This window comes from Dicentrarchus labrax, unplaced genomic scaffold, assembly GCF_905237075.1.
Source record: "Dicentrarchus labrax unplaced genomic scaffold, dlabrax2021, whole genome shotgun sequence".
Classification (NCBI taxonomy): Eukaryota; Metazoa; Chordata; class Actinopteri; family Moronidae; genus Dicentrarchus; species Dicentrarchus labrax.
In genome coordinates, this window is record NW_026136720.1 from 7,133,896 (window position 1) to 7,157,507 (window position 23,612).

Sequence of the window (23,612 nt, forward strand, 5' to 3'; positions counted from 1 at the left end):
TACTAAGGTAATAAATCAAGTGAGAACTGGCATAATCTCTCCATAAGACTCCATACTATCAGGTCTTTTTTGTTGCAGCCAATGGTGCTCCTTAAATGACCACATATCCAAATGCTCTCTTGATTCACAATGTTAATAAACTTTTTTAAATATGTAGTTGTGTCTTTGTAGTAATTTTGTTCCACTTAGGAAAATACTAAAAGCTTAAAAGAAAGTACTCTACTATGAGTATAAGTACTATGCATTACAACATATTTACTTAATTGATACTTAATTCTCCTCCCACCTCATGCTATTCCTCCTTCATCTGTTAGTTACGCAACATTATTTGACAAACTTTGAAGGGTCTAGCATCTAGATAACAGTCTAGCATGCAGTACAGTACATGGAGAAGAGAAATAAACTGGGTGTTTTCCTTGGAACCGCAAAGAGAAAAATGACCTCAGTTGGCAGCAGATTGTGTGAACAAACTTCAAAGAGTGAATCTTTTTTTTTTTTTTTTTTTTTTTTTACATTCCAGCATGTTTCAGGCCATTTTCAAAGGCGGTGATCATATCAGAGAATTATCATTTTGTTACGTATAAAATATCTGAGGAAAAGGTGGAGTAACATCCTCCCAAGCAGTCATCCAAAACTGCGAATAAAAGTTAAAAAAAATCCCATTTGTGTATCTGATGTCAAGAGATTGTTTCAGCAATTTAACCGTAGAACGGCTGCCTCAGAAGGAGAAAACTGAACTTTCTCATGTGCTGAATGATGTCTTGAACTGTGAAGAAAAAAGAAAAGTCTATTGGGTCAGCAAAAAGCTATATGTGTGAATGATCACTCCTACTTGTCGTACACATTCTTCAACTGAAACACTTCTTTATCTCTGATAATCAACCTCCAGTTTGAGTCTGTGGCTGACGGCCAATGTATATACAGCGACCATTTTGGCTTAATTAGGAAATTCCTCCATTGTCTTCATTATTTGGTCTGGAACTAGACATGCTTTGGTTTCTTTCCTGCTTATAACTTCTTTCAAGGAGAGCAAACATTCAAAGGATTACCTTTTCAGACTGATGTTTGAACTTGAACCAGGTCAGTTTGTCTCTGGTTGTGCTGTTCTTTGAAGTTCTTTCCAGTTCTGATAAAATTTGCAGCACAAATATACAGTCAATCATCGTATAGACACCATCTAATGGAATCAGTCCCCTTTTCTTTTCCCCATTTTCCGCCTTTTCTTTCTGTTTGTTCTTTGATTGTTACAATACAGATTTTAACATGGCAAAATGGCCACTGTGACCTTTTACACACACGTGACTATGAAAAACCATCAATAGGTCCGGACAAAAACAATGCGGTTATAAACACTGTCCGATACAATGAGGTTTATGAGTAATCTTAAAACACAATTTACGTAAAAACTGGACCTTGTCTCTTCATGGAAATTTGCATTATGGCTTGTTTAGAGTATGTCAACATCACACATGGAAGCTTGCACCTTTATTTGTTGATACAAATGAAGACTCAGCTATGTCAAATACAGGAAAAGAACAAAAACAACATCCATTTGCATTTGTTTTGCATTATGTGAGTAAATTGTAGTCATATCCACGTTTGCATTCACATGTGACAAACATATACACATATTCCAAATAAAGCTGTCATGCAAACTTTACAGCTTAATAGCTGTTTTACATTAGTGAACACTGAACAAATTCTTCAGCATTTCCGGAAATTCAATACACGAATTTCTAGACTGCTGAGAGTTCGATGAGAAAGAGCCGGGCCAGCTGTATCTCCCTGTTTCCAGTATTTGTGCTAAGCTAACCAGCTGCTGAATATAGCTTCATATTGACTATATTCCCATTGTAGCTTCATATTGAGAGGTATCAATCTTCTCACATCTTTCCCCTTAAAAAAGTCCAACAATTTCTGATGTATGGCTGGTGTTTCGACCAGAGATGCCGCTGAAGAACGGACACTGACCTGACAGTGGGTCCTGTGGGATACAGGCGGACCGCATCCTGATGTTCTGTGATTCTGTTTTTTTCTTTTAAACTGGTTCTTTGGAGAGTTTGCAGCCGATGGCCCTCGTTTGAAGAAGCCTCCGCTCCATCTTTTACCAGCTTTGTTGCAAGCTAGCTATCAAGGGCACTTGATGGTGACACAGCTCTGGTGCACAATAAATAATTATATATGAAAATTGGAAATATTGTGGTTCTCTAGGTCTGGTTCTAGTTCACATTTTGAATCTTATTATTAAATTATTATATAAAAATAGACTTGCAATATTTTCTCAACTTACTTTACATTTTCTCTCACTGTAGTACCTCTGCTTACCTCTACTATGAAAAGTAGAAGTGTCTTAGTGTATGGAGTGAAGTTATGGAATGATTGTGACATTGAATTGAAAGAAAGTAAAAATATGGGTTCATTTAAGAAATTATTTAATACCAAAACATTAGAAAGTTATGTAAGAAGTGAATGTGGGGATTTGTGAATTTTTGAAATCAGGTATCTGGATATTTATGTTTTTAGTTTGTTATGAGAACTTAAATTGTTAATTTATTTTACTTTGTCATGTTTAAAAGTCACTGCTACTGACGTAAGTTTTGTTTGAAGAAACTGAACATGTTTTAAAAAAGGATAGACAAAATAAGCTTAGGCTTCAGTCTACACCTTTTTTCAGTCAAAGAAAACAAAAGAGAATAAAAGAGAGAATAAATAATTTGTAAGAGAAACATATAGGGATGAGGAAAGAATGATGATTAATTGTTTTGTTTATATATCTTTTATATAACTTTTTTCTCTTATCTTTGTTTTGTTTGTTTTGTTTTGTTTGCATGAATATCTGTTCAAGAAATTATTCATGTCAATTATTGTGAATTCATTTTTTAAATGATCGGAAAAATAAAACTTACCTAACATAACCTAACCTACCTAACCTATTTGAGAAACGAGACTCTAGGGTGCTAATCCTAACCCTGACTAAGTTGTTTCACCATAAATGCATCTTTCTGAGCGCTGGTTCCCTTTTTATTTTTTAGCCCCTGGCCCCTCAAACAGCTTGAGTCCGCCACTGGGCCCAATTATGTATTTGCTGAATAGAGTTGTTAATTTCTGGTTTATTTAAAGTGGTTGCATCCATATTAATACTGGAGATTCAATATGTCACTTAACAATTTTTGGCATGGAATTTACAAATAGTTATTTTATGACTGCAATGCATGAATTATTGGGAATATGCATTAATTAACACAATCTAATGCATATTTAAATGCAACAGCACATTAATCGATGCATGAATAACAGACACTGAGGACAAACAAGTACAAGAGAAAGGGAGAGGGATTTATGTGAGGATAAAATGCCACCAGGATGAGTGGAGCTCCTGATGGGACAGTTACAAATGATGCTCTCCATTGTTTGAACTATACCATTGACATTTTGGAGAGTAGCCTACTGTGGGGACATGAGTGGCCAGAGCTTCATTGTGTAGTGGTATGGAGAGTAGACTGCTGGGTCTATTTCTGAAAATGTTTTTTAGAGGTCAACAAAAACAAACCATGTCAATAGTGTATGAATAGGGAAATTTTACTCACATAAAAACCTGCATAACCAGTGCTGCCACTCTCCAGAGAAACTGGGTAAAGTTTGATATTGATGTGTATGGTCCAGTTTTAATACATTGCAGATCAAAGGTAGTGCTGTTGCTGTATGTGTAGCCCTTTATGTATGACCAAAGTGTAACTCCAGTGCACTAAGGGTTGAGCTCTAATGTTTAAATTATGTGTGCATGTTTATGAATGCATGCAGATAGCGTAACATTCCTTCCCTCCGTCCCTCTGCCTGTAGTCTATCAGCATCATCTCACACAAAACGCTTGACTCTTTATCTCATCAGAGGAGGGTGGGGATATGGCAGGAGACAAACATTAGACAAACACAGAAAAAATATATGCTGTATATGGCAACAAAAGCCCAAAAGGAGAGAGCAGGCCTGCAGAAAAAGCCAACAAACATGCCAAAACAATCCCCAGAGGATTACATAACATTTCCTTGGGAATTTTGGGTCATAGTGACCAGTTCATATCATCTCTATCTCCATTAGTCATCATCAGCAGGCCTCTTACAACAGCCATTATGAAACTGTCTGTCAAAAAGCAACGGCAGCTTCGGCATCCAGTGTACTATTTAAAGGTCAGAAGATGACCCACATTTTTAGCAATGCAACACAAGCATGAAGTGTTGATGTAAAATTAACACATCAAAGCAAAACTCGACTTGTTAAACTGCCCTGCCACTTTGACACACTGGATTTTACAATTTTGTGAAACTTTAAGTAATATTACACACAAAATCTGTCTTTTGAGAATCAAGCACTCACCATTTCGGCCATTTAAAGGACAAAACATCTATAAAAACTTGCAAAATACTGCAGCTAATCCCAGTCTCTGCTTTACTTTTGTATTCTTCATGTGTTCTAAACACTAATGCTTTTCATAGACTATGTTCTAACTGTTTAGTTGTTCAGTAGTGGACATGTTCCAGATGTAAATTAATGCAAATCACTAAAGTCATGCAACTTTTGTCCAACCATGTTCTGTGTAGTTTATAGAAAGTGAAGCATGACAAGTTCACTTTAATGATAGGCTACATACTTAAGGCAGATACAAGGAACTTTCATTTTGTGTTGATTCCGGCAGCCCCTGTGGACAGAAGCGGCAGTGCTTCCACCACAGTTTCAATGGGGAATTTGATCCGGTGGCAGGCATTAAGAATAACTGCATATATTTAGCCGATCTTCTCACTGAAGGTTATGTTTGTTTATGTAGGTCATATAGAGGCATCAGAAATAAATTGAGACTGTTTCATAACCAATTAAAAAATAAATAAAAGTCTGACATGAAGCTTGATGTCTAGTCCCAGGTGTGAACCCGTCGAGTGATAATCATGTTTTCACTTCTGTCTTGCAGCAGCTGTGGCTCTGCAGTGACACTGCAGTTTTAAATGCACTTTTGAGCACTGTTGGGCTATTGTGAGAACATTTAAAGCTTAAACATGAATAAAACAAACAAAAACCTTACAAACAGAGTTAAAGTAATAATCTCGAAGATTTACAACTGCCTTTTAAGTCACTATTGCCGAGGTAACACAATGGTGATTGAGCAAATGACCCACTAATAAAAGCCTTTGCATATGGAACGTTATAAAGCTTGAATTTGGAGTATACACCATAGTTTATTACATATTTGCATTCCATCAGATGTTAATTATTAGCCCTGAAACATCACCAGAATGTATCCAAATGGTATTCTTCTACATGTTGTAATAAGGTGGATTGTTTGCTGTTTTTACAGCCAGCCATGCAAAAGAGCTGTGTGTTATTTGCTGTTTCCTGTACAGCACTCTGTGACAAAGCTTGATAAAAATGCTCTATAAATAAACCTAACATGACGAGCCCTTATCATGCACACTGCCATATTTTATTTTATTACTGATTCTTCAATGAACAGAGAGGAAGTGCAGAAGTGTAACAGATCAGGTTCAAAATGATGGGTCTTTTTTAGTCCTTTAGCAGAAAACTGAATCTTTACCAGCTCCAGGACGACTGTTCTGCAGTTGAGCCTGACCTCTGACAAAATTTCTACAGAACTGTACGCTGCAGTATCCTTTGCATAATTTCCCCACTGTCCAGCTCCAATGGTTTTATATGCTGTGTTCTCTTGCAGTGTACACTGCTAATTTATTTATACTCTATTAACATTACTCTTATTGTGAAAAAAGTTTATGATAAAATATATACAAATACCACTGACACAAAACTAAAACACACTACGACAACTGTTGGATTAGTTGAAAACCAACAACCAGGAATAAAATCCAGCAATTTGTAGATGAATAAAATTAATCCTCTTCAATGCACAGATAAGGTTATGACATATTTGACTACTTTCTCGGGCTGCTTCTTTAATTTAGGAACGGAAAACATTTGATTACATTATCACATCTTAAAGTTGGATGGAGAAGTCACCAAACTCCTTTTACTTAAATAATAACACTATTGGGCAGGTTACTTGAAAACTCATTACATATTACATTCTATAAAAGTCAACGTATTAAACACCACAGCAAAAGTAAATAGTTACAGTACTCATTACTCCACAGCCACATATCACATTTTCCATGTGTAACACGTGTAGGATGCAACTCTCCAGAAGTCCTGTCAGATATCCTGAATTATAGCTTCCCAGTGGGAAACATTAGCAACCCAACAGAGAAAGTGCAACATCCAAGTATGACTTTGAGTTAGCATAATAGCATATCTCTGCTTTTGGTAGAGTCTAGCCACTTCCCCACACCTCCAGCCCCCTGTGCCAAGATAATGCTGCCTTCAAATGGAGCTCGTGGTTGCGACATGGGAAGTCGTGTAACTTGTGAACTCAGAGCTTTCAGAAAATCGCCACTTCAGAGGTTGTGAATACCACAAGAGAGGGGCGTTCATACGGACTTCTCGTGACCCCGGTAACCCCTTTTGGAGGCAGCATAACACGCACTCGACATCGAAGATGGTCCACATAAATTCCTTACGCTGCTGTTTACTGAGGAGTAATATGCTGTGTATAAGAGGTGCGACAAAACTACCAGAAGAGTTAGGGCACGATCTGTATACATACACAGTCCTAAAAAAGAGGCCTAATAAACCTTAACTAAATGAAAACACCTGTGTGAATGTCTGCAGGTTCAGGCTGCAGCAGAGCTTATAGTACAACATCAGGTGACATGAACGTGTAATATACAGTATGTAGCCTGTATTACTGACTCAAGTAATGAGGTTGGGCATTGGGACTGATCATTAACACTGTAAACTGTAGAAGAATATGATGGTTTTTGGTGGAAGTATATATATTTAGTGGTGGCTCAGTAGACGTAGCCGACATGTGTCATATAATTCATGTTACCAGTAATCTTTGTGACAGCACAGCATCTTTCTTTACCATTTTGATTCATCGATTAGTTGTTTGACAAAAAAATAGGATTTTCATAATCAATTATTAACAAATAATTTATCAAGCAAAAATGCTACCTCTGCTCTGGCTCAAATCTTTCAAATCAGTGTAAAAACGGAATCTCTTTTGGGTTTGGATGGTTGGTCTGATAAAACAAGATGCTGCTTTGGGTTCTGAGAACATGTGATGGCCATATTTGTCATTGTATAATCAAATAACCTGTTCAAAAAAGCAATCATCAGTCGCAGCTGTAACTCTTTTAAAATGGTTTTAGGAGCATTTTTCTTTTTAAACACTAAAATAACTTCTGTGTGATAAGTTATCTTAATAATTTTTACAGATGTTTTTCTTTCAATATTTGTGTTAGGTAAGAGTCTTTCCGGGTGCCATCCCTCCTCCGGGATAAGAGCCCATAGTCCCCTTTGCTACGCTCCTGCTCATCCCCTAACATCACTTGTTTGTGACAGTAAAACTTGGCCAGTAACTCAACTGAAGCTTTTCCTCCAAGTTTAAAGGCAAGAATGTGGGAGGACATTCATTTCTGCATGACCGTGCAGACGGCCTGATGATGATGATGATGAGAGGAGTGGCCGTCAAAAAACTTCCCCGAGTGACGAGAACTGGCCACGGCTCCTCCCCCCTTAACAGCTAGGAGGAAAAAGTCCCCCCCCCCCTCCTCAACCCGACTTTTAATTCTCCTGATGTAGCGATAGTTTGTCAAAGCGCGTTAGGAGGGAGAAAAGAAAGTCAAGGGTTGTAGTTTTTTTTGTGTCTTTTTCAAGAAATAAGTTTGGACATGAAAGCACTCAAGTGGTAGAAAAGTCATCTGAATCTTTTCTTCCACCCCGAGTGTGCGGCATCATGAAGCCACTGCTGCGCTCCGGCGTCTCTCTGTGGACTCTGCTGCTCTTCAGCGCTCTGCTCAAGGTAAAAAGGCTTTCATTGCGTTCAACATCTTGCACAGAATGAACCCAAGAGTTGTTTTGGATCATGAGGAAAAAACAACAAATGTTTGGATGATGATCAGTTTGTGTATCACACGGCTGGGACTGCACCTGTTGCGCAGGTATAGCCGATGTGCTGGGACGGTCCGTTTCTCTCTCCTCTGGAGCTGCAGCAGAGTTTGGAGGAAAAGTTTATGAGTAATCAGTAATTTATTACATTCTGGTGTCTGGAAAAGAAGGTTTTTTGGTGGCAGAGAAGAAAAGATGAGTCTTTTGAGAGTTTTAATTCAAATTTATGTCAGCCGACCTTCAGCTGGAAAGTTTTAACAATGGTGGGCTGTTTATTGGAAGATATCGTGAGAATATATTAAGTCTAACGATGTGAGGCATATTTGTGCATTTTTTTCTAATTCTTATGTAATAATTAAAGTAGGCACTGTATTTAACCAGGTAAAAACAAACAAACAAACAAAAAAACTGTGGAGATATTATCTCAGTGGAGACCTGGCCAAACAACATAATTACATAATCCAAAATATTACAAAAGAATAAATACAGATAATAAAGGATGAGAGCTCATTTCAACCACAGGGGTTACATGAACATAAGTTAACTGACAACATTAATTATGCATTATAGCAAGAGCATTTTGTAATAAAAGCTTTTCAAACTTTAATTCTGGTTAGAGAGATGAGGGAGGCAAGACTGAGTCTGCAGGTTATTACTTAGTGAAAAACCCTCTGATGAGATACTTCATATTTGGAATATTTTTTTATAGTTATTTATTCAGGACTGCACAGGTCAGTATCCAGTGACCCGACCTGTACAAAGCTTGCATAACAGAACATCCAGCCGCGGTAGACCCACCTGTCCTTGTCCCACTGGTCTTTCTGGAGAGAAAGAAAGGGTGAGAGAGGTTGAGAATGGCATGTGAGGATGTGTGTGGCCAACACAAAGGGGTCAGGAATGGAATGAGGTGCAGCTCAGTGTCCCTGTCACTCCAGTAGCCACAACTCTGAACTATCTTACCAGTTTTATTAACTACAGTCTGATGGAGCAATCCAATACAGCAGACAGAGAGTGGTGTGTCCTGAACCTCTGATTATTTTAAATTAGTGGAATTATATTTGATTGTATTGATTATTGCAATGAAAGGTTCTAATGAAAGTTTCTAAAGTTCAAAAAGTCCTTTCTGATAATCAGAGGTGTTCTTTATGAAGCCTGGTGCTGCCAAATAGTTGATCCCGGGCTTTAACACCACAGCTGATAAAGAACTTTTTTTTACTGCCAAGAAGCTTTCTCTCCCATTACCTGCGATTGCTTTTCTTTAAACCCTGTTCACCTGATTGGGTGGATAGTCTCACTGTTTTAAATTGGTCACATTAAGGTCATTATTGGCGCAGATATCAATCTGGAGAACTGGATCCATGCAAGTTCTTTTATCAGTAGTGGAGCCTGACCAATATGGGTTTTAGGTACCGATGTGATACTGATTTTAGAGGGAAGATTCACAGATTACCGATATGGTGATTTATATTGTGAATATTTGAGCTGGAATAAATAAAATAGACTTAAATGTTGTACCGATATGACTCTTCAAAGGTAAAGCTGCTTTTTTAAACAAATAACCTTAGAAAATGATATTCAAGAAGTTAAATCTCTAGTAAATAGTCTAGATGGATTTCCTGATAACATTAATAAAATTGTGGAGAACCTCCTCACACTACAAATAAAGAAGACCACAATACTTCATTTCGACAAGCGGCTTCTTGCGGTTCTAAAATTAAAAAAAAGAAGTGGAAGAAATGGTGTAACTTTTTTTTTTTTTTTTTTTTTTACCGCAAAACCTCTGAGGGTGGAGGTTTGGGTGGATATTTATGCTCACAATGTGTGACTTTTGACACCTGAGACTGCACTTCGAGCAACTTCTCCTGCCAGCAGTCAGTGACAGCTTCCTTTAACCATTCGTCACACCTTAACCAGAACTTCAGCATAAATGCATCATTTTAGAAGCTTTTAGGTCTGAGGACTTATTGATAATGTACTTATGTAAGTTAATGATTTCGTGTCTTCACGTCATACGGAGAAGCTTTATCATTTAGGCTGTGACGCAGTCATTTAACTCAGAAAATAGAATATCTAAATACACACTTTAGATTTTACAGTATAACGTGGTATCCACATATTTTCAGATATCTCAGATATTTAATCAAAGTGTACAATAATATAACTCCCAGTTATATAAAATGGAATTCTCCATTCTTCCTTGCAGTCTAATTCAGCACCAGTAATATTCAATACTCTTCCTGTTTGATGCTCGACACATCTTCAGGTCAGCAGTTTTGGGTCTCAAAGTTCAATTTAGTTGAACTGCCAGTAAAATAATAGGTGAGAATTTAAGCCATCTTGTGCCTCTATGACTCTATCAGAGTTATTTAGAAGAGTTTTCTGAACATGCAGCCTTTCATCTGCGCTTTGCCAGGCTAGTCAGGGGAATAATTTTTTTTAAGTACCTAGTGGTTTGTCCAACCATGTTCTGTGTAGTTTATAGAAAGTGAAGCATGACAAGTTCACTTAAATGATAGGCTACATACTTAAGGCAGATACAAGGAACTTTCATTTTGTGTTGATTCCAAACCTAAGTAACTACGAATTACACACACAGTTGCAAAATATCTTATTGAAGGATTGAAATAACAATAATTCTTTTTTGTTTAGTATAAAAGTTCATTTTTGACCTTATAAATATTAATTTGATTAAAAAAATCACGATGGAAAGTAAAAATCTCCAGAAAAAGATATTAAGAAGCCCATTATAGTCGAGACTAATTGATCTTATTAGTTCTTAAATTGGTCATTTATGGTGTGCAGCATGTAAAACACACAGATGCTCAGATACTAAAATGACATAAGAGCTGAATTGGTTTGAATAAGGAAGTAAAGCTACTGTACAATAGGCCCGTGAATGTAGTCAACTTCTATGAAGAGTACACCGTGATCAGGGAGGAACACAGGCTGCATGATACACATGCAAATGTGAAGCTGCCACCAACACGGTCTGAATACTGTACAGAGAAAGACAGGTTGGCTGGAACTGTGTGCGTCAGTCCTAAAGATAATTTTCATTTTGTTGAAAACCTATTTTCAGGGATTGTTGATAAAAGTTGCTAATTGTAAGACAAAGAATCAAGTGTTGTTCTCACTAAAAATTTCATTGAGCCTAAAGCTACGATCTGAAATGATTTCACCCAAAGTTAAGAGACGCGTCAGTCTGGACTTTCTCGTTTAGTGGCAAAACTTCAGCATCTTGTAATTTAATGAAATCAAAGATTAGAGGCCTGATTGTCTCCTTTGTAGGTTTTGGACACTTGTAATCTGCCCTCCAGTATATTGTTTAACTATGGTCTGTCTGTTTCTGATGACTTTTAATCCCTGTATGTTCTGATTGTTGGAAATGTGTCAAGGAATTGTCACGGGGGGAAAAAAAACACATTTGAAACTTAAAAAAATAAAACAAATGCACGTTACATTACAGACTTAAATACTGAAATAATTTATCCAATGTGGCCACAAGAGAGTAAGAGAGAGGGAGAGGCATTTTGAGATATGATCTAGTGGTCAAATGTTGTTGATGTTGATGCTGACCAACACAACAGTTCAAAAGGACAAAACTTGTTGTGATTTCTATTCTTATTCTCACTTTCTTTATAGATTTTTCACTTCACTTCATTAAAATTCACTTAATCTTTTCTCCCCTCGCAGCCTTTACGTGTCCTCTGTCCTCGCAGCTCTCATTTTAACATACTTTACTCGTTCAGAGGGTCCGTCACACCTTCCGTTGATGGGGCACACCATCATCCGGTGCTTATTTTGTGCTCCTGTCAGGTCATGGAAACAAAAGTCAGAGAGGATGTCGTCAGAATGCGTCAAATGTTAGATTTAGTTTCTAGCAGTCAGATTAAAAGCAATGTAAATTCCAAAAACAGCATAAAGGAAGTTACAGTATAAAAAAAGTGAAACAGTATGCTTCCCTGAAAGGAAAATTTTTACATATTGACATTTTCCGATCTCTTCTTTTTAAACAGTCAACAGCGTGAAACACAGTTCTCCTTTAAAAGTGTTGTAGTTTCTGTATCTCATATGCAGACTCTACCGCTTGTTCCAAGCCTGCTCAAACCTGTTGGGGTTGATCAGTCTCACCCAGCTCCAGCTGATCTGTCAGATACAACAGTACGGTACATCTCTCTTCTATACAGCCCCACACAGCTTGAAAGTCCAGTTCGTGCACACATAAGCCCCCCGCACACGCCCACACAGGTGTTTTTCACCTGCAGTATTCAGGATAATTAGACTAGCTGTAATTAGGTGGAGCTGATGATGCAATATGTGATAGGAATATCTGAAGAGGTATAATTAGGCAAAATAATTGAAAACACCTATGCAGATGGACGAAGGGTGTGTATGGACCACACAATTATTTATATTATTTGATTTACTGGTTTAATTGTTTAACTCTTTAATCGCATATTCAATATTATTCCATATTTTTCTATCTATTCCCTGCTGGATCCGTTGTCCCTATGGGGGCAATTAAAGTTTGATATATATGTGTTTCTTATCAAATGTATATTTAACTCTAAATTAAACAGAACTGGTACATTAACATCTTAATGCATAATTAGATTTTCAGTTCTGACTCCTTTAATGATTCTGTCCTTTTAAAACACAGCTTTTCTTAAAATAATCATCCATTCAGTGGTTAATATACGGCACATGTATTTCTTGTATTGAGCATGGGATATTTCTGGACATCAAGTCTGAGAATCAGTCTGAAACAGGATAAAAAATTGGGGCTAACTCTTTTACGTGGTTGTTGGTGCGCAGTCTAGAGAGCGTGCGTGCTAAGTCACAGCTAGACACTCACCCATTAATGACCCAGGAAAAGTACAACACTTTGCATGAGTTTTAGTATCAAGCAATTCTCTGTTTCCATCTGCTCTATCCGCTTCTGTCGCGGCTTCTTCATCAAGGTTATATAATTGAACGTCCTACAGGGAGTTTTTTACCTGGTTATGAAACAGTGTCAGTTTAATAATGATGCCCTAAAGAGGCATTGGTGCACGTGTTAATTGAGACTGGGATGTCTATCTGTATTGTAATACACCCTATGTTATAATTTAAAAAAACAAACTAAAACTTCATAAAACCAGGGTCCAAGCTACAGGGGAAAAATCCCTTTTGTCTGTTGTTTCTAAAACATCGACAATATGTTATTTGTACCATGCAATTCTATTTTTATCATCTTGGATAATGCATAAAATGAGGCTATTATTGATGTATGTATGCCATTAACTGATTATTATATATCAAATGTGCTGACACAAAGCAAGTAGGCCTACGTGATTGTAGCTATGAATGTTTGTTTGCAACTAACCCCCCTTTAAAAAAAAAAAAAAATAAGAAAGAAAATGGTATAGTTCACATACTGGCTAAAACAAAACATTTTTCAGCAATAAAAACTGAAATGAAACAAGTAAAATATGGAATACATTTTTTATTTTTTTTTAAATAAATAAAAACTAATACAAAAAATAGAAAACTATAATAGCTCTGCTCCTCAGAGAGTGGAGAGAATGGTGACGTTGCTATCAGTGGGAATCTTGGAACAAAGAAATGTGACGTTTTCTAACACTTACAAGAACTGGCCCGTCTGTGGCTACGGACTAATGAACACTGTCCTTCTGGCTAGCCGTTATTCTAATGCCTTGCACCAGCATAAAATGTGGCTGACGTGCGATGACGTGTGATGTGCATCCGAACACAAGTATCTCTCTCAAAAATGTATTCTTCTCCCCGTATCCAAAAATTGGAAAGCATAAGCCTTCTTGTGTCTTGCATCTTATTGTTGATCTGAAGTGTAAAAGTCACAAGTCAAGTTTTCATTGAGGAATGCTGCACCCTCCACCCACTCCAGACCATACCAGTCTGTAAGACAGTCCAGTTTCAAATTAACAACCCCAAACATGCTGCCTTCGACCAGGACTGCGACTGGAAGCTCAGCATGTACAAGAGGAATTACAAAGAGTCACAGTTCCCCAGTCCATGTAAATGAGACACAGGCTCCTCTCTGGTCCTCAAAGGCCTTATTGTCAGCAGATAGCTATCATTTTACCACTGGCCTCTAAATGAGTCATGGCCAGGAAAGGCTGCAATCGGGACGAAAAATTATTATTTCACTTGTCTCTCTATCACTCCAGATTGAGTGCTAGAGGGCTTCAAGTGAGATTTGTAGTGCCGCATTAGTACAAACCATAATGACCATATTACAGGCAATCAGTGGCAGTTTGATGAGGTTTTATAAGGTTACACAATAACAACCAGGTGTTAAAATGTCTGGTTTTAATAAATTCACTTGACTAAATGTGACTAAAAAGCATAGCTGTTAGGATGACAATGTAGAAGTATTCCGTACATGTACAACTGGATCTTAAACAAGTTTTCAAAAGACCCCTCATTGACCTCAGCTATGCTGTAATTCACACAAGACAGTTACTTCCTTGTTGAAAGTTTATAACCACAGAAGCCTCAAAAACAATGATTATGTGATAACTCAGTCATAAACAATAGGATGCTGAGCTATAAACCACTTTCTGAGCTATCTGGGACCTCTCTCTCTTTTGGCTGCACACGCCTCAGATGATCTGGATCTGGATCTTTGTCCTCCTGGAGATTCGGCCTCTTCTCTTGTCTCGCTTTGTGTATTTATTTCTTTTCTCTCTTATCCGTGTGAATGGTGTGTTTGAGTTTGGTTTTTTTTGCAACACAACGCAGCGCCGAGTCGCCTTATCTGGGATATTTTGGCTAGATTATTGTACGGTGGGAGGAAGTGGAGGCCGGCCATCTTTTATAACTAGGTGTTGATGTGTCGATGATGTGAACAGAACAGCTGGGACTGGCAGCACACAGACTCTACAGTGGTATGAACAGTGATGCGTTCACTTACTGACAAGCAGGATGAATCCTAATGACTTTGGAGACTTTGCCACCAGCAGGTTGTTTTTTAGTGAAATTCCTCAACAACTATTGGACGGATTGCCATGAAATGTGATAGAGATATTCACGTTCCCTTCAGGATGGAACTGATCATACTGTAAAGGCTCACATGGGGTAGGAGCCTATCCCAGCGTGCATTGTTCTTCAGAGTAGATTTAAAAAGGGAAAGGACATGTATAGTCAGTTATTCTTTGATCATTTAAAGGCAGTAATTACACCCTGTAATACAGCGCAAAGAAGGCAGTCACTCATACAAACCCTATAGGCTTTAAATGCTTTTCCTTTCCCTACAACGCACATCACACCCCACGCTCTACTTTAACACATTTTAAACATCCTGCTGATCACACCCTCAGTGTGTTGGCCTAGCCCTCTGTGTCCAGACACTGTGGGTGTGGGTACGTCTACATTCATGCACATTTTCCTCCTGTTGCATGGCCAGCAGAATTAAGAGGAAGCTCTAATGGCAAGTGCATTGTACTGAGATGGGTATCTACAGCCAGCAGTTCAGCACTCTGCACGGCGCTGCATAGCGATGGGGACAGTAAATACCACGTCACTCATTTGCATAGTCTCTGATGTGGCCCGTGATAGCAGCAGCAGCACTATGGTGTGGGAGGCTGATACTGTACCTGGAGACAAACACTCTCATAGCTAAAGCCGTCATGTGCAGGGAGTTTTTTTCAGGCAGTGGATATTTATAGACATGGCTTTTGGCATCTTTTCTTTATGATTCATGTTCCTATAGTATTCCACAGGAGGATGGTAATATCGAATTTCTCCTGCAGAGTTTTGAACCATTTGTATTCTCACAGAAATGGTATCACTCTCAAATGCTATATGAAATACTATAAAGAATACAAATGTATAAAAGGCAGACACCTAAAGGGATCGTCGGCATGTAGACCAAGCATCAGAAAAAAATAATTAAAAATGTCTTTTACGTACTGATTACATGTGTATAGTTATACAGTCTATCAGTCCTACAATTAAATAGGTAACTCAGGACGTAAATGACCTTGTACGATGTATGTATGATACTCATATTTCATCAAAATCAGAGTTATAAGCAGCATCTTTGTATATTAGTATCAAAATAAAAGTGTAGGTTCAATGTGCAGATCATTAAGGGAATCCAAAGTTTGACCCATGCATTGTTGCATTGAATTTAAAGGTAAAATAAGTTATGTTCTGGGCCTTTTTTCATCAATATACTATATAAAGTACTAATAACTAGAGGGTAATGGGAAAATGTTTCTGTAATTTGGGTGAACTGCTCCTTTAAGTGGAGTGCTCTGTGGTGTCAACTGCTCATAACCTTGCATGGCAGAATCATTCATTCATGTGCAAACAACAAACTTTAATACCAATTTCAAACACCATTTAGGGTGATATAATTGAAAGGTATAAATTGGTATGAGAGAATTACATATGGCACACTACAGAGGAATGAACAGTAACAGTCTGTATGCTCTAAGATGGCTTTATGTGAACCTAGCGCACTTTAAGAGAGACAAGCGTTGATTTATTAGCCAATGTCGTGTGGCTCTCTTTCTTTATTTGACCTTAATGAGCTGCAGCTATGAGGCACAGCGTAATGCTCAACTTAAAGGTCCTTTATGTTATGTTCAGATGTGTTATCAGGGGTCTCTGGGTGGGCTCCGGAAGTGGCAGGAAGTTATGTTAGAACAGAAACAATGAGTAGGTTGCTCACAACTACGGAGGCAATGAACTTTAAATAGAGAACAAGCTGCCAATTCATTAGAGGCTGACAGAAGAAAGTGAGAATTGCAACTTTCACAAATCTCACCACACATCATACGTAATGGAGCGGATCTGGCTTGTGATGTGCCTTTCACAAACACACACACACACATACACACACACACACACACACACACACAGATACACACACACACACACACGGTCTTTAAAGCTGAAAACTGAGACTGATACCGTGATGGGAAAATTCATCGATTACCAATATGGTGGCCAACATAGTGCAGCAAAGGTACTAAAAAGGCTGTTTTCTTAAAAGAATAACTTTATTAAAGAATATTTAAGTTTAATCTAACATAAAGGCTACATTGTCAACCAATTCTATAAATGAACACTGAGAAGTATTTTCTGGGGGGGCTTTTGTTGCCTTTACTTGATAGTGACAGCTGAAGACAGACAGGAAAGGGGGCAGAGAGAAGGGATGACACGCAGCAAAGGGCCGCAGGTCGGACCCGAACCCTGGGCCGCTGCAGCAAGGACTCAGCCTCGGCACATGGGGCGCCAGCTCCACCATTCTCTTTAATGTGTAGAGGCTTTATTTGGAAATAGTCGTAATTTGTCCTGATATATTGCAACAGCTACTGACCCCAAAACAAACACACAGTGCTTTGTTTGACTCCACTACTTACACATTACAAGTATGCAGGATTCAAGTATTTCCAGCTGTTACATGGGTAAAAAAAAACAAAAAAACACACTGCCTGTGCCACACAGCCAGGTTACCTGTTGCAGCTAAGATAAAAAAATATATGGATATCTTTCTCTCGTGCTGATAGGTACGACAAACAAGTCGATGATAGGAGACAGTGACACATAAACACAGCGAGAGAACTGCACTGGACAGTTGAAAAAAACGCTACTTCAAAAGCAGAAAAGGTAGAAGAGTGAAAGGAAAAATCAATAAAGCAAAAACTGACTATCAACAACTTTACCTCATTTCTTGCACACACACACACACACACACACACACACACACACACACACACACACACACACACACACGGACCCACACACACAGATCAGTGTTTTGGTTTTAGTCAAATAACATGATTTTGCTGAAATGCCTGCTGTAGAGGAATCCACTTTCTCCACTCAGCAAGTCAACAAGGGCACCGCCAGCAACTCCTCCTCCTTATGCAACTTTGCGTAATTCAAGAGGCGGAAATTAAGTATTGTGCATTTCTTTTTTTCTTTATGTTTTTGTTCCAAGTTATCAGATTATGAGGAGCTAAGGTTAAATAGGCTGATCACTGAGCAAACAGCTTTTACGGTGATTTCTTAATTGTTTTTGGGTCTGAGTGTTATTACGGAGGAAGGAACTGGGGCGTTATCAGGAGGCGAGCAGCAAAGGCAGACTGTTAGGAATGAAAAAGGAATCAAAGAGTGGCAGGCTGGCTGCCTTTAGGGTTGATGTAATGTTTATATAGTGGTCAGTACAGCCATTTCCTCCTCCTCCTCCTCCTCCCGTAGACGGGCCCAGTCAAAGGGCACAGATACAGTACACAGGGCAAAAGGGTCAAAGAGTCCCAGCCAAGTATGCTTCACAATGAACATTAAATATCACTCCTCGAGTGGTTACAAGACCCTGGAGAGCTTCTAAGAACTGTATATCTTCAGACTTTGAGCCATGTGGGCTAACAACAAGCTTTTTCGTTTAGTGGCTTCAGTAGAATAATAAGCTGCTATTATAAGTGATTTTACACAAACACCAACATATACGTGAGACATATTAAGTGTAGAAATGTTAATGAATAAGTGATCCTATAAGGTCCTTTAAAAGCATGAGACTGAGACTATAGAGCTGAGGGCTAAAGCACGGAGGGAGGATGTACAGATGGGTGGAGTTGAGTCCCAGTGGATCCTTTGAAAAAAAATGACGTCCATTATTTGAACTTCAGTATTTCTAGGGCAGTATTTCCCAAATGGGACTTTGAGCTTGGGTTTATTTCTGCTCTCTGAGTCAGTGCCAAGGCATAATGGCTTGAGACGTTGTTTTGTTTATTTAGTCAGGAGAAAATAAGTGATACTTAGGAGGCGCGCCAAGGGAAATAAAACGTTTGAGAACTCAGAGAAGTCACAGCCCCGCAGGTCAGTTTTAACATGAATATTTGTATGAAAACATGAGATTGTCATAGTATTAAGATCCAGCTTTCACATTCTGGTATGTGACCTTTACCATGTTCTTGTGGAGCTTGAAGAGGTTTAGTTTAGTCAGATTCTGCTCTGACAACGAGCAGTTTTATATCTTTTAAATAGTTTTATATCTTTTAAATAGCTTTTAAATAGAACTAAATATGTACACCTACTAAATACTAATTATATGTTTGTCGAGGTTTAGACACGATTGTTGACCTCGGAAACAGCAGGACTCAAGGTCCTATAGGTAGAGGTTCAGGAGCTTTTGATGATATCATATGATCTTCATCAACAAATGGATTTCAGCTGTCATGACATTTTAGCTGTTCACATTTCATGTTGGCTTAAGCTGCAGGTTAAAAGGTAAAAGTACCTTTTGTTATATACCTAGTTAACTGCTTACCAATAACAAAAAAAGATCCAGCTGACTTTTAATGTTTGATCCACTCCACTCTTTGACAGCAACATAACCTCATTCAACCAATAACAATACAGATTAGAACTAAATGTGATTAAACAGGCCATGTTTAAAGAGAAAAAAAGAAGATAACAATTTATGTTAACCATATATGTGTAAGATTTAAAAATGTGTGACTTTTGTGATTCTCAGTGGTAGTGCTAAAAGAGGCTAAAAGCTGGAGCAGCGCCAAGCTATTTTCTGTGGGTTCATAAAGGCAAATGACCTCATACGGACACTCAGTTAAAATCACAGCCATTTCATCATTTGAATGTGTCCTGTTTTTGAAGTCCAGCAGCAACTTGCTTTAGCCAGTTGTTTCCAACTGTAACAGTCTGACACAAAGAGCTTCACATTCCTTAAATCCAATTCAGTAAATAGAAACCAGGTAGTTATAATTTTATATTCAAACATATGTTTTTGTTTCTAAACTGGTGCAACCCCATTTAATATTGATTTTCAAAGAAAATTTAAATTGTGAATGCAAAAATGATAATTTCTACTAATTGGGGGCAGGGGAGGTAGAGTGGGTCATCCACTAATCAGAAGGTTGGTGGTTCGATCCCCGGCTCCTCCTGCTGTATGTTTAAGTTTCCTTTTGCAAAACACTGAACCCCAAATTCCTCCCGATGCTGCGTGTGTATGTGAACAAACTCATTTCTTCCTGTGATGGCCTTCACCATCAGCATATGCAATGTGTGTGAATGTGGCATGTAGTGTAAAGTGCTTCGTCTGGAGAGTAGATAGGCATTATGTAAGTACATTTACCATTCAATTGTGAATCATATCGCAATCTGTGATAACTATGTGCTGATGATTCTTCTTTGGCCATATCTTGCAGCCTTACTATAACACAGAGGAAGATATATCAGGCTTTGGCCACACAGGAAATACTTGTTGGTAGGATTAGTTAATTGTTGGTTTTGGTCTGTTTAGTGGATTTGTTGACAATAAATAAAATTGAAAGTCTTGTTCTTTATGTTAAAATGGGTTTAAGTGACTAAATATAGTTCTCCACAGCCTAATTTTAGCCCAAACTGCACTGTTCTTGCTCTCCGGGGTGGTCACTCTTCACTCAGCTGTACATTTCGCAGATTTTCGGCAATGTTTGTCTCTGTTCACTCAGTGTCTTCACCCACAGTCAAATGTAGTGGAAAATGCCACAAAGAAACAAAAACGTTGACAATGTGTGAATTAGCAAAGAGCGAAAAGAGTTAAAAAGTAGCTTTTTTAAAGTTTGATAAAGACAGGTGAGGTTTTCATAGCATTTGCTTTTTCTCTTCACTGTAAAGCACTTTGTTAGGTTCTTAATCTAGCATTGAATTCAGTCATTCAGTCATTCAAATCCTTTTACTTCCCTTATTGAATCTATTCAGTGTATTGCATGATTTATAATAATATCTTTATTTAAATATAAATACATTTTTGAGAACTATATGCGAGAAATGGTCTAACCCCTATTCACACTCTCCCTGACAGGGCGTTTGTGTGAAGTTCAGCCATGCTAACACCTAGCACAAACAGCAGAAGTATAGTCATACTTCCTCATAAAGGCTGTTTTTCCTGTTAATGTACAAAATTCACTCGAAGTGACAGGATTATTTTCATACCGGATTCAAATAGTTGGCTGGCTATGTTTGAGGTTTCAAGAAGACTTTGAATACTTCAAATGCTGACTTTTGCTAAAGATAAAACACATACATATGAATTATATTTCACTAAAATGAATGTCATACTTGTGCTGATGATGACAGACAGTAAATGTTATATTTCTGACCTTCTAATACACACGTTAACACCTTTTACCAGACCCTCAAAGAGTACTGAACTCTTAAACGCATTATGTGCCACTGTGTGGCAGCGTTGTACTTCAGAAAGAAGAATAGAGTCCCAGAGGAGTGGAAGGAAGGGAAGGGTCGATGTTATGAATAGAAAAAGAAAAGATAAGCAGAGGTTGCGGGCTCTAGGGATGGGTTGATGCAAAGGGTAAGGTTGAATGCAGAACAGACCTTTTCTTTCTGTGTTTCCTGGTCGGGCTATTCATGAGTTGTTAGGTCTATTACGTTCTAATTTATTCTATGTAAAATGTCGAATTTAAAGTTGCAAAGACAATATTGCCAATGTCCCTACATAGCAATGAAAAGAAAAGAAGAAAGACAAATTGTTAAAAACATTAGAATTACAAATATACAGTCAGCTGCTTATTATAATTAATTAGCATATTAGGCGTGTAGTAAATCTTGTCTTTATGATAGTTGTTGATTAATTAGTTTATTTTCAGAAAATAATTGATTCATTTATATTTCAGCAAAAAATACCAAATATTTCTGTAATGATTTGCTGCTTTTCTCTGTTTTAAAACATTGTTATTAAATATCTTTGGGGTTTTTTGGACTGTTTGTGAGGTCACATTGGGCTATCTGACTCTTTATCAACCAAATGATTTGACTGATTTGAATAATTTGAATTAACTTAAATTAACATTTGACATTATGGTAATTTTTGAGACTGTGCAAAGCAATGTTTCTAATGTTAAAAATATGGTTGACAGGTAATAACACAACTGGACTCGAGTCGCATACTGAGCGAGTACTGCTTTTGGCCTTTAATATTGTGCTCTGTACAGCCCAACAGATGTTAGGTTACTGGTTTCCAGTAGAAGACAAGGCATTCCTCTTGAAAAAAATATTGTCATATTGCATTTAATTTAAAAGTATTTTACAACCTCATTAGACTGTGTGATGCTGGATTGCAGTAAAGCCTCTTCTGTCATTGTTCGGCGTTAATGATTGACCCTATCTGTGACCTTTGTGGAGGAGAGAATGATGCAGGTTTGAGCGATGATGCCATGCGTTTAATGTTTAGCTGTATGGTAAACAGACTGAAAGGCAACATGTCAGTGAGTGACTCTGGGCTGTTTAAGTTTTGGCTAATAAGTAATGTGGAATCAGAGGCCTGATGCCGAGATACAGATTATAACCAAAGTGAAAAATACAGAGCTGGAGTTTTGTGTCGACATGCTTGAGTTTGTGACATTGGTGTTTTCTGTAATCAGCAATTGTTTGTAGCTGTAATCTTACATGGAGGAAGAACAGTGTTTTTAATAGCAGTTCCCCACATAACTTTACCTGAGGGAAAGGTTACACCCTGATAATACCTGGTCGGTAAAAGAGTTTACTTCCTTGTTTGTATTAACTGGCCCTCAAACATTATCTTTCCATTAGTTACAATGGAACTTTATCCCAATATACTGAGCTTTTGTTGTTTGCTTCCACCACTGAAAAGGGGAGTGTCTTGATGAATAAACTACAACCTAATCTTTAACCATTTTTCCTCTTTATAGCTGGATGAATTACGAGTTTATTATTATGTATTAGAAGTTTAGATTTCCTAATGAAAAGCTTACACAAGATGGTTATTTTTTACAGGCTGATTCTAGTTTGTTTAGACTTGGTATACCTACATTTTACTGGTCAAAAAGATTAATTAACAAAGAACTAGGGCTAGATAACAATATACTATATGTGCCTATATCTATGACCCAGGTGTACAAAAGGCTGGTGTTTAAGGAACTGAAGAAGTTCAGGGTACAGGCTTGTAATATCAGTTGTAGCTAAATTTACTGATGCCCTGTGACATTGAACATGTGGTTGGGTTTCTAGTTGATGCTTTTAAACTCAATGCTGACCTCTGCTGGTGTAAGATGACTGACTTTGCTTTTCTCTGTCCTCGTCTGCACAGATCTCTGAAGCACAATGTCCCCGTAAGTACGAGTTTTGTTTCTTTATTTTGTCTTTTACATGTTTGGTGATTTATTTCTGTAGACTAAAAAGGATATAATTTCTCACACAGTGCCGTATTTTGTGTTTAATATACAGCTTGTAAAGACATCACTCCTGGCAATATGTCAACACTGTAAAATTATTATTATTTTTTTTAACTATTTGTGCTGAATTCTCTTGTTTTTCTTCTTCTGCCCCTCAGTTATTAAATGTGAAAGCAATGTAACAGAAAATGTAACAACAACCACAACGAATGTCACATTTGAACTTACACCAAACTGCAACTTATCCATTGAGGGCGTCCCCTCTGGAAGTGGTTCAATAACTAATTTGACTCCTGGAGCAATCTATGAAATCAACTTTGGCTGTTTGAACTGCTGCAAAAGTTTCACAACGAGTAAGTCTGTCAACTTTGTTTAATCACTTATGTTCCAGACCGTAACCATGTCTACTTAAATGACTCTGAA

The 23,612-nt window shown here is 37.8% G+C and overlaps 1 protein-coding gene across 7 annotated transcripts in view; it reads left to right on the forward strand.

Moving 5' to 3' along the window:
• Positions 1-7,697: 7,697 nt before the first annotated feature.
• Positions 7,698-23,612, forward strand: part of ptprja (protein tyrosine phosphatase receptor type Ja) — a 49,812-nt gene continuing 33,897 nt past the window's right edge. For all 7 annotated transcript variants that reach the window (XR_007881205.1, XR_007881207.1, XR_007881210.1 and 4 more), the window contains exons 1-3: positions 7,698-7,921; positions 23,105-23,126; positions 23,348-23,542. Coding sequence is in view for 1 of the 7 variants with exons in the window: in XM_051381793.1 (XP_051237753.1) it covers positions 7,856-7,921; positions 23,105-23,126; positions 23,348-23,542 (283 nt within the window). In the remaining 6 variants the exon portion in view is untranslated. The remainder of the gene's footprint in view (positions 7,922-23,104; positions 23,127-23,347; positions 23,543-23,612) is intronic.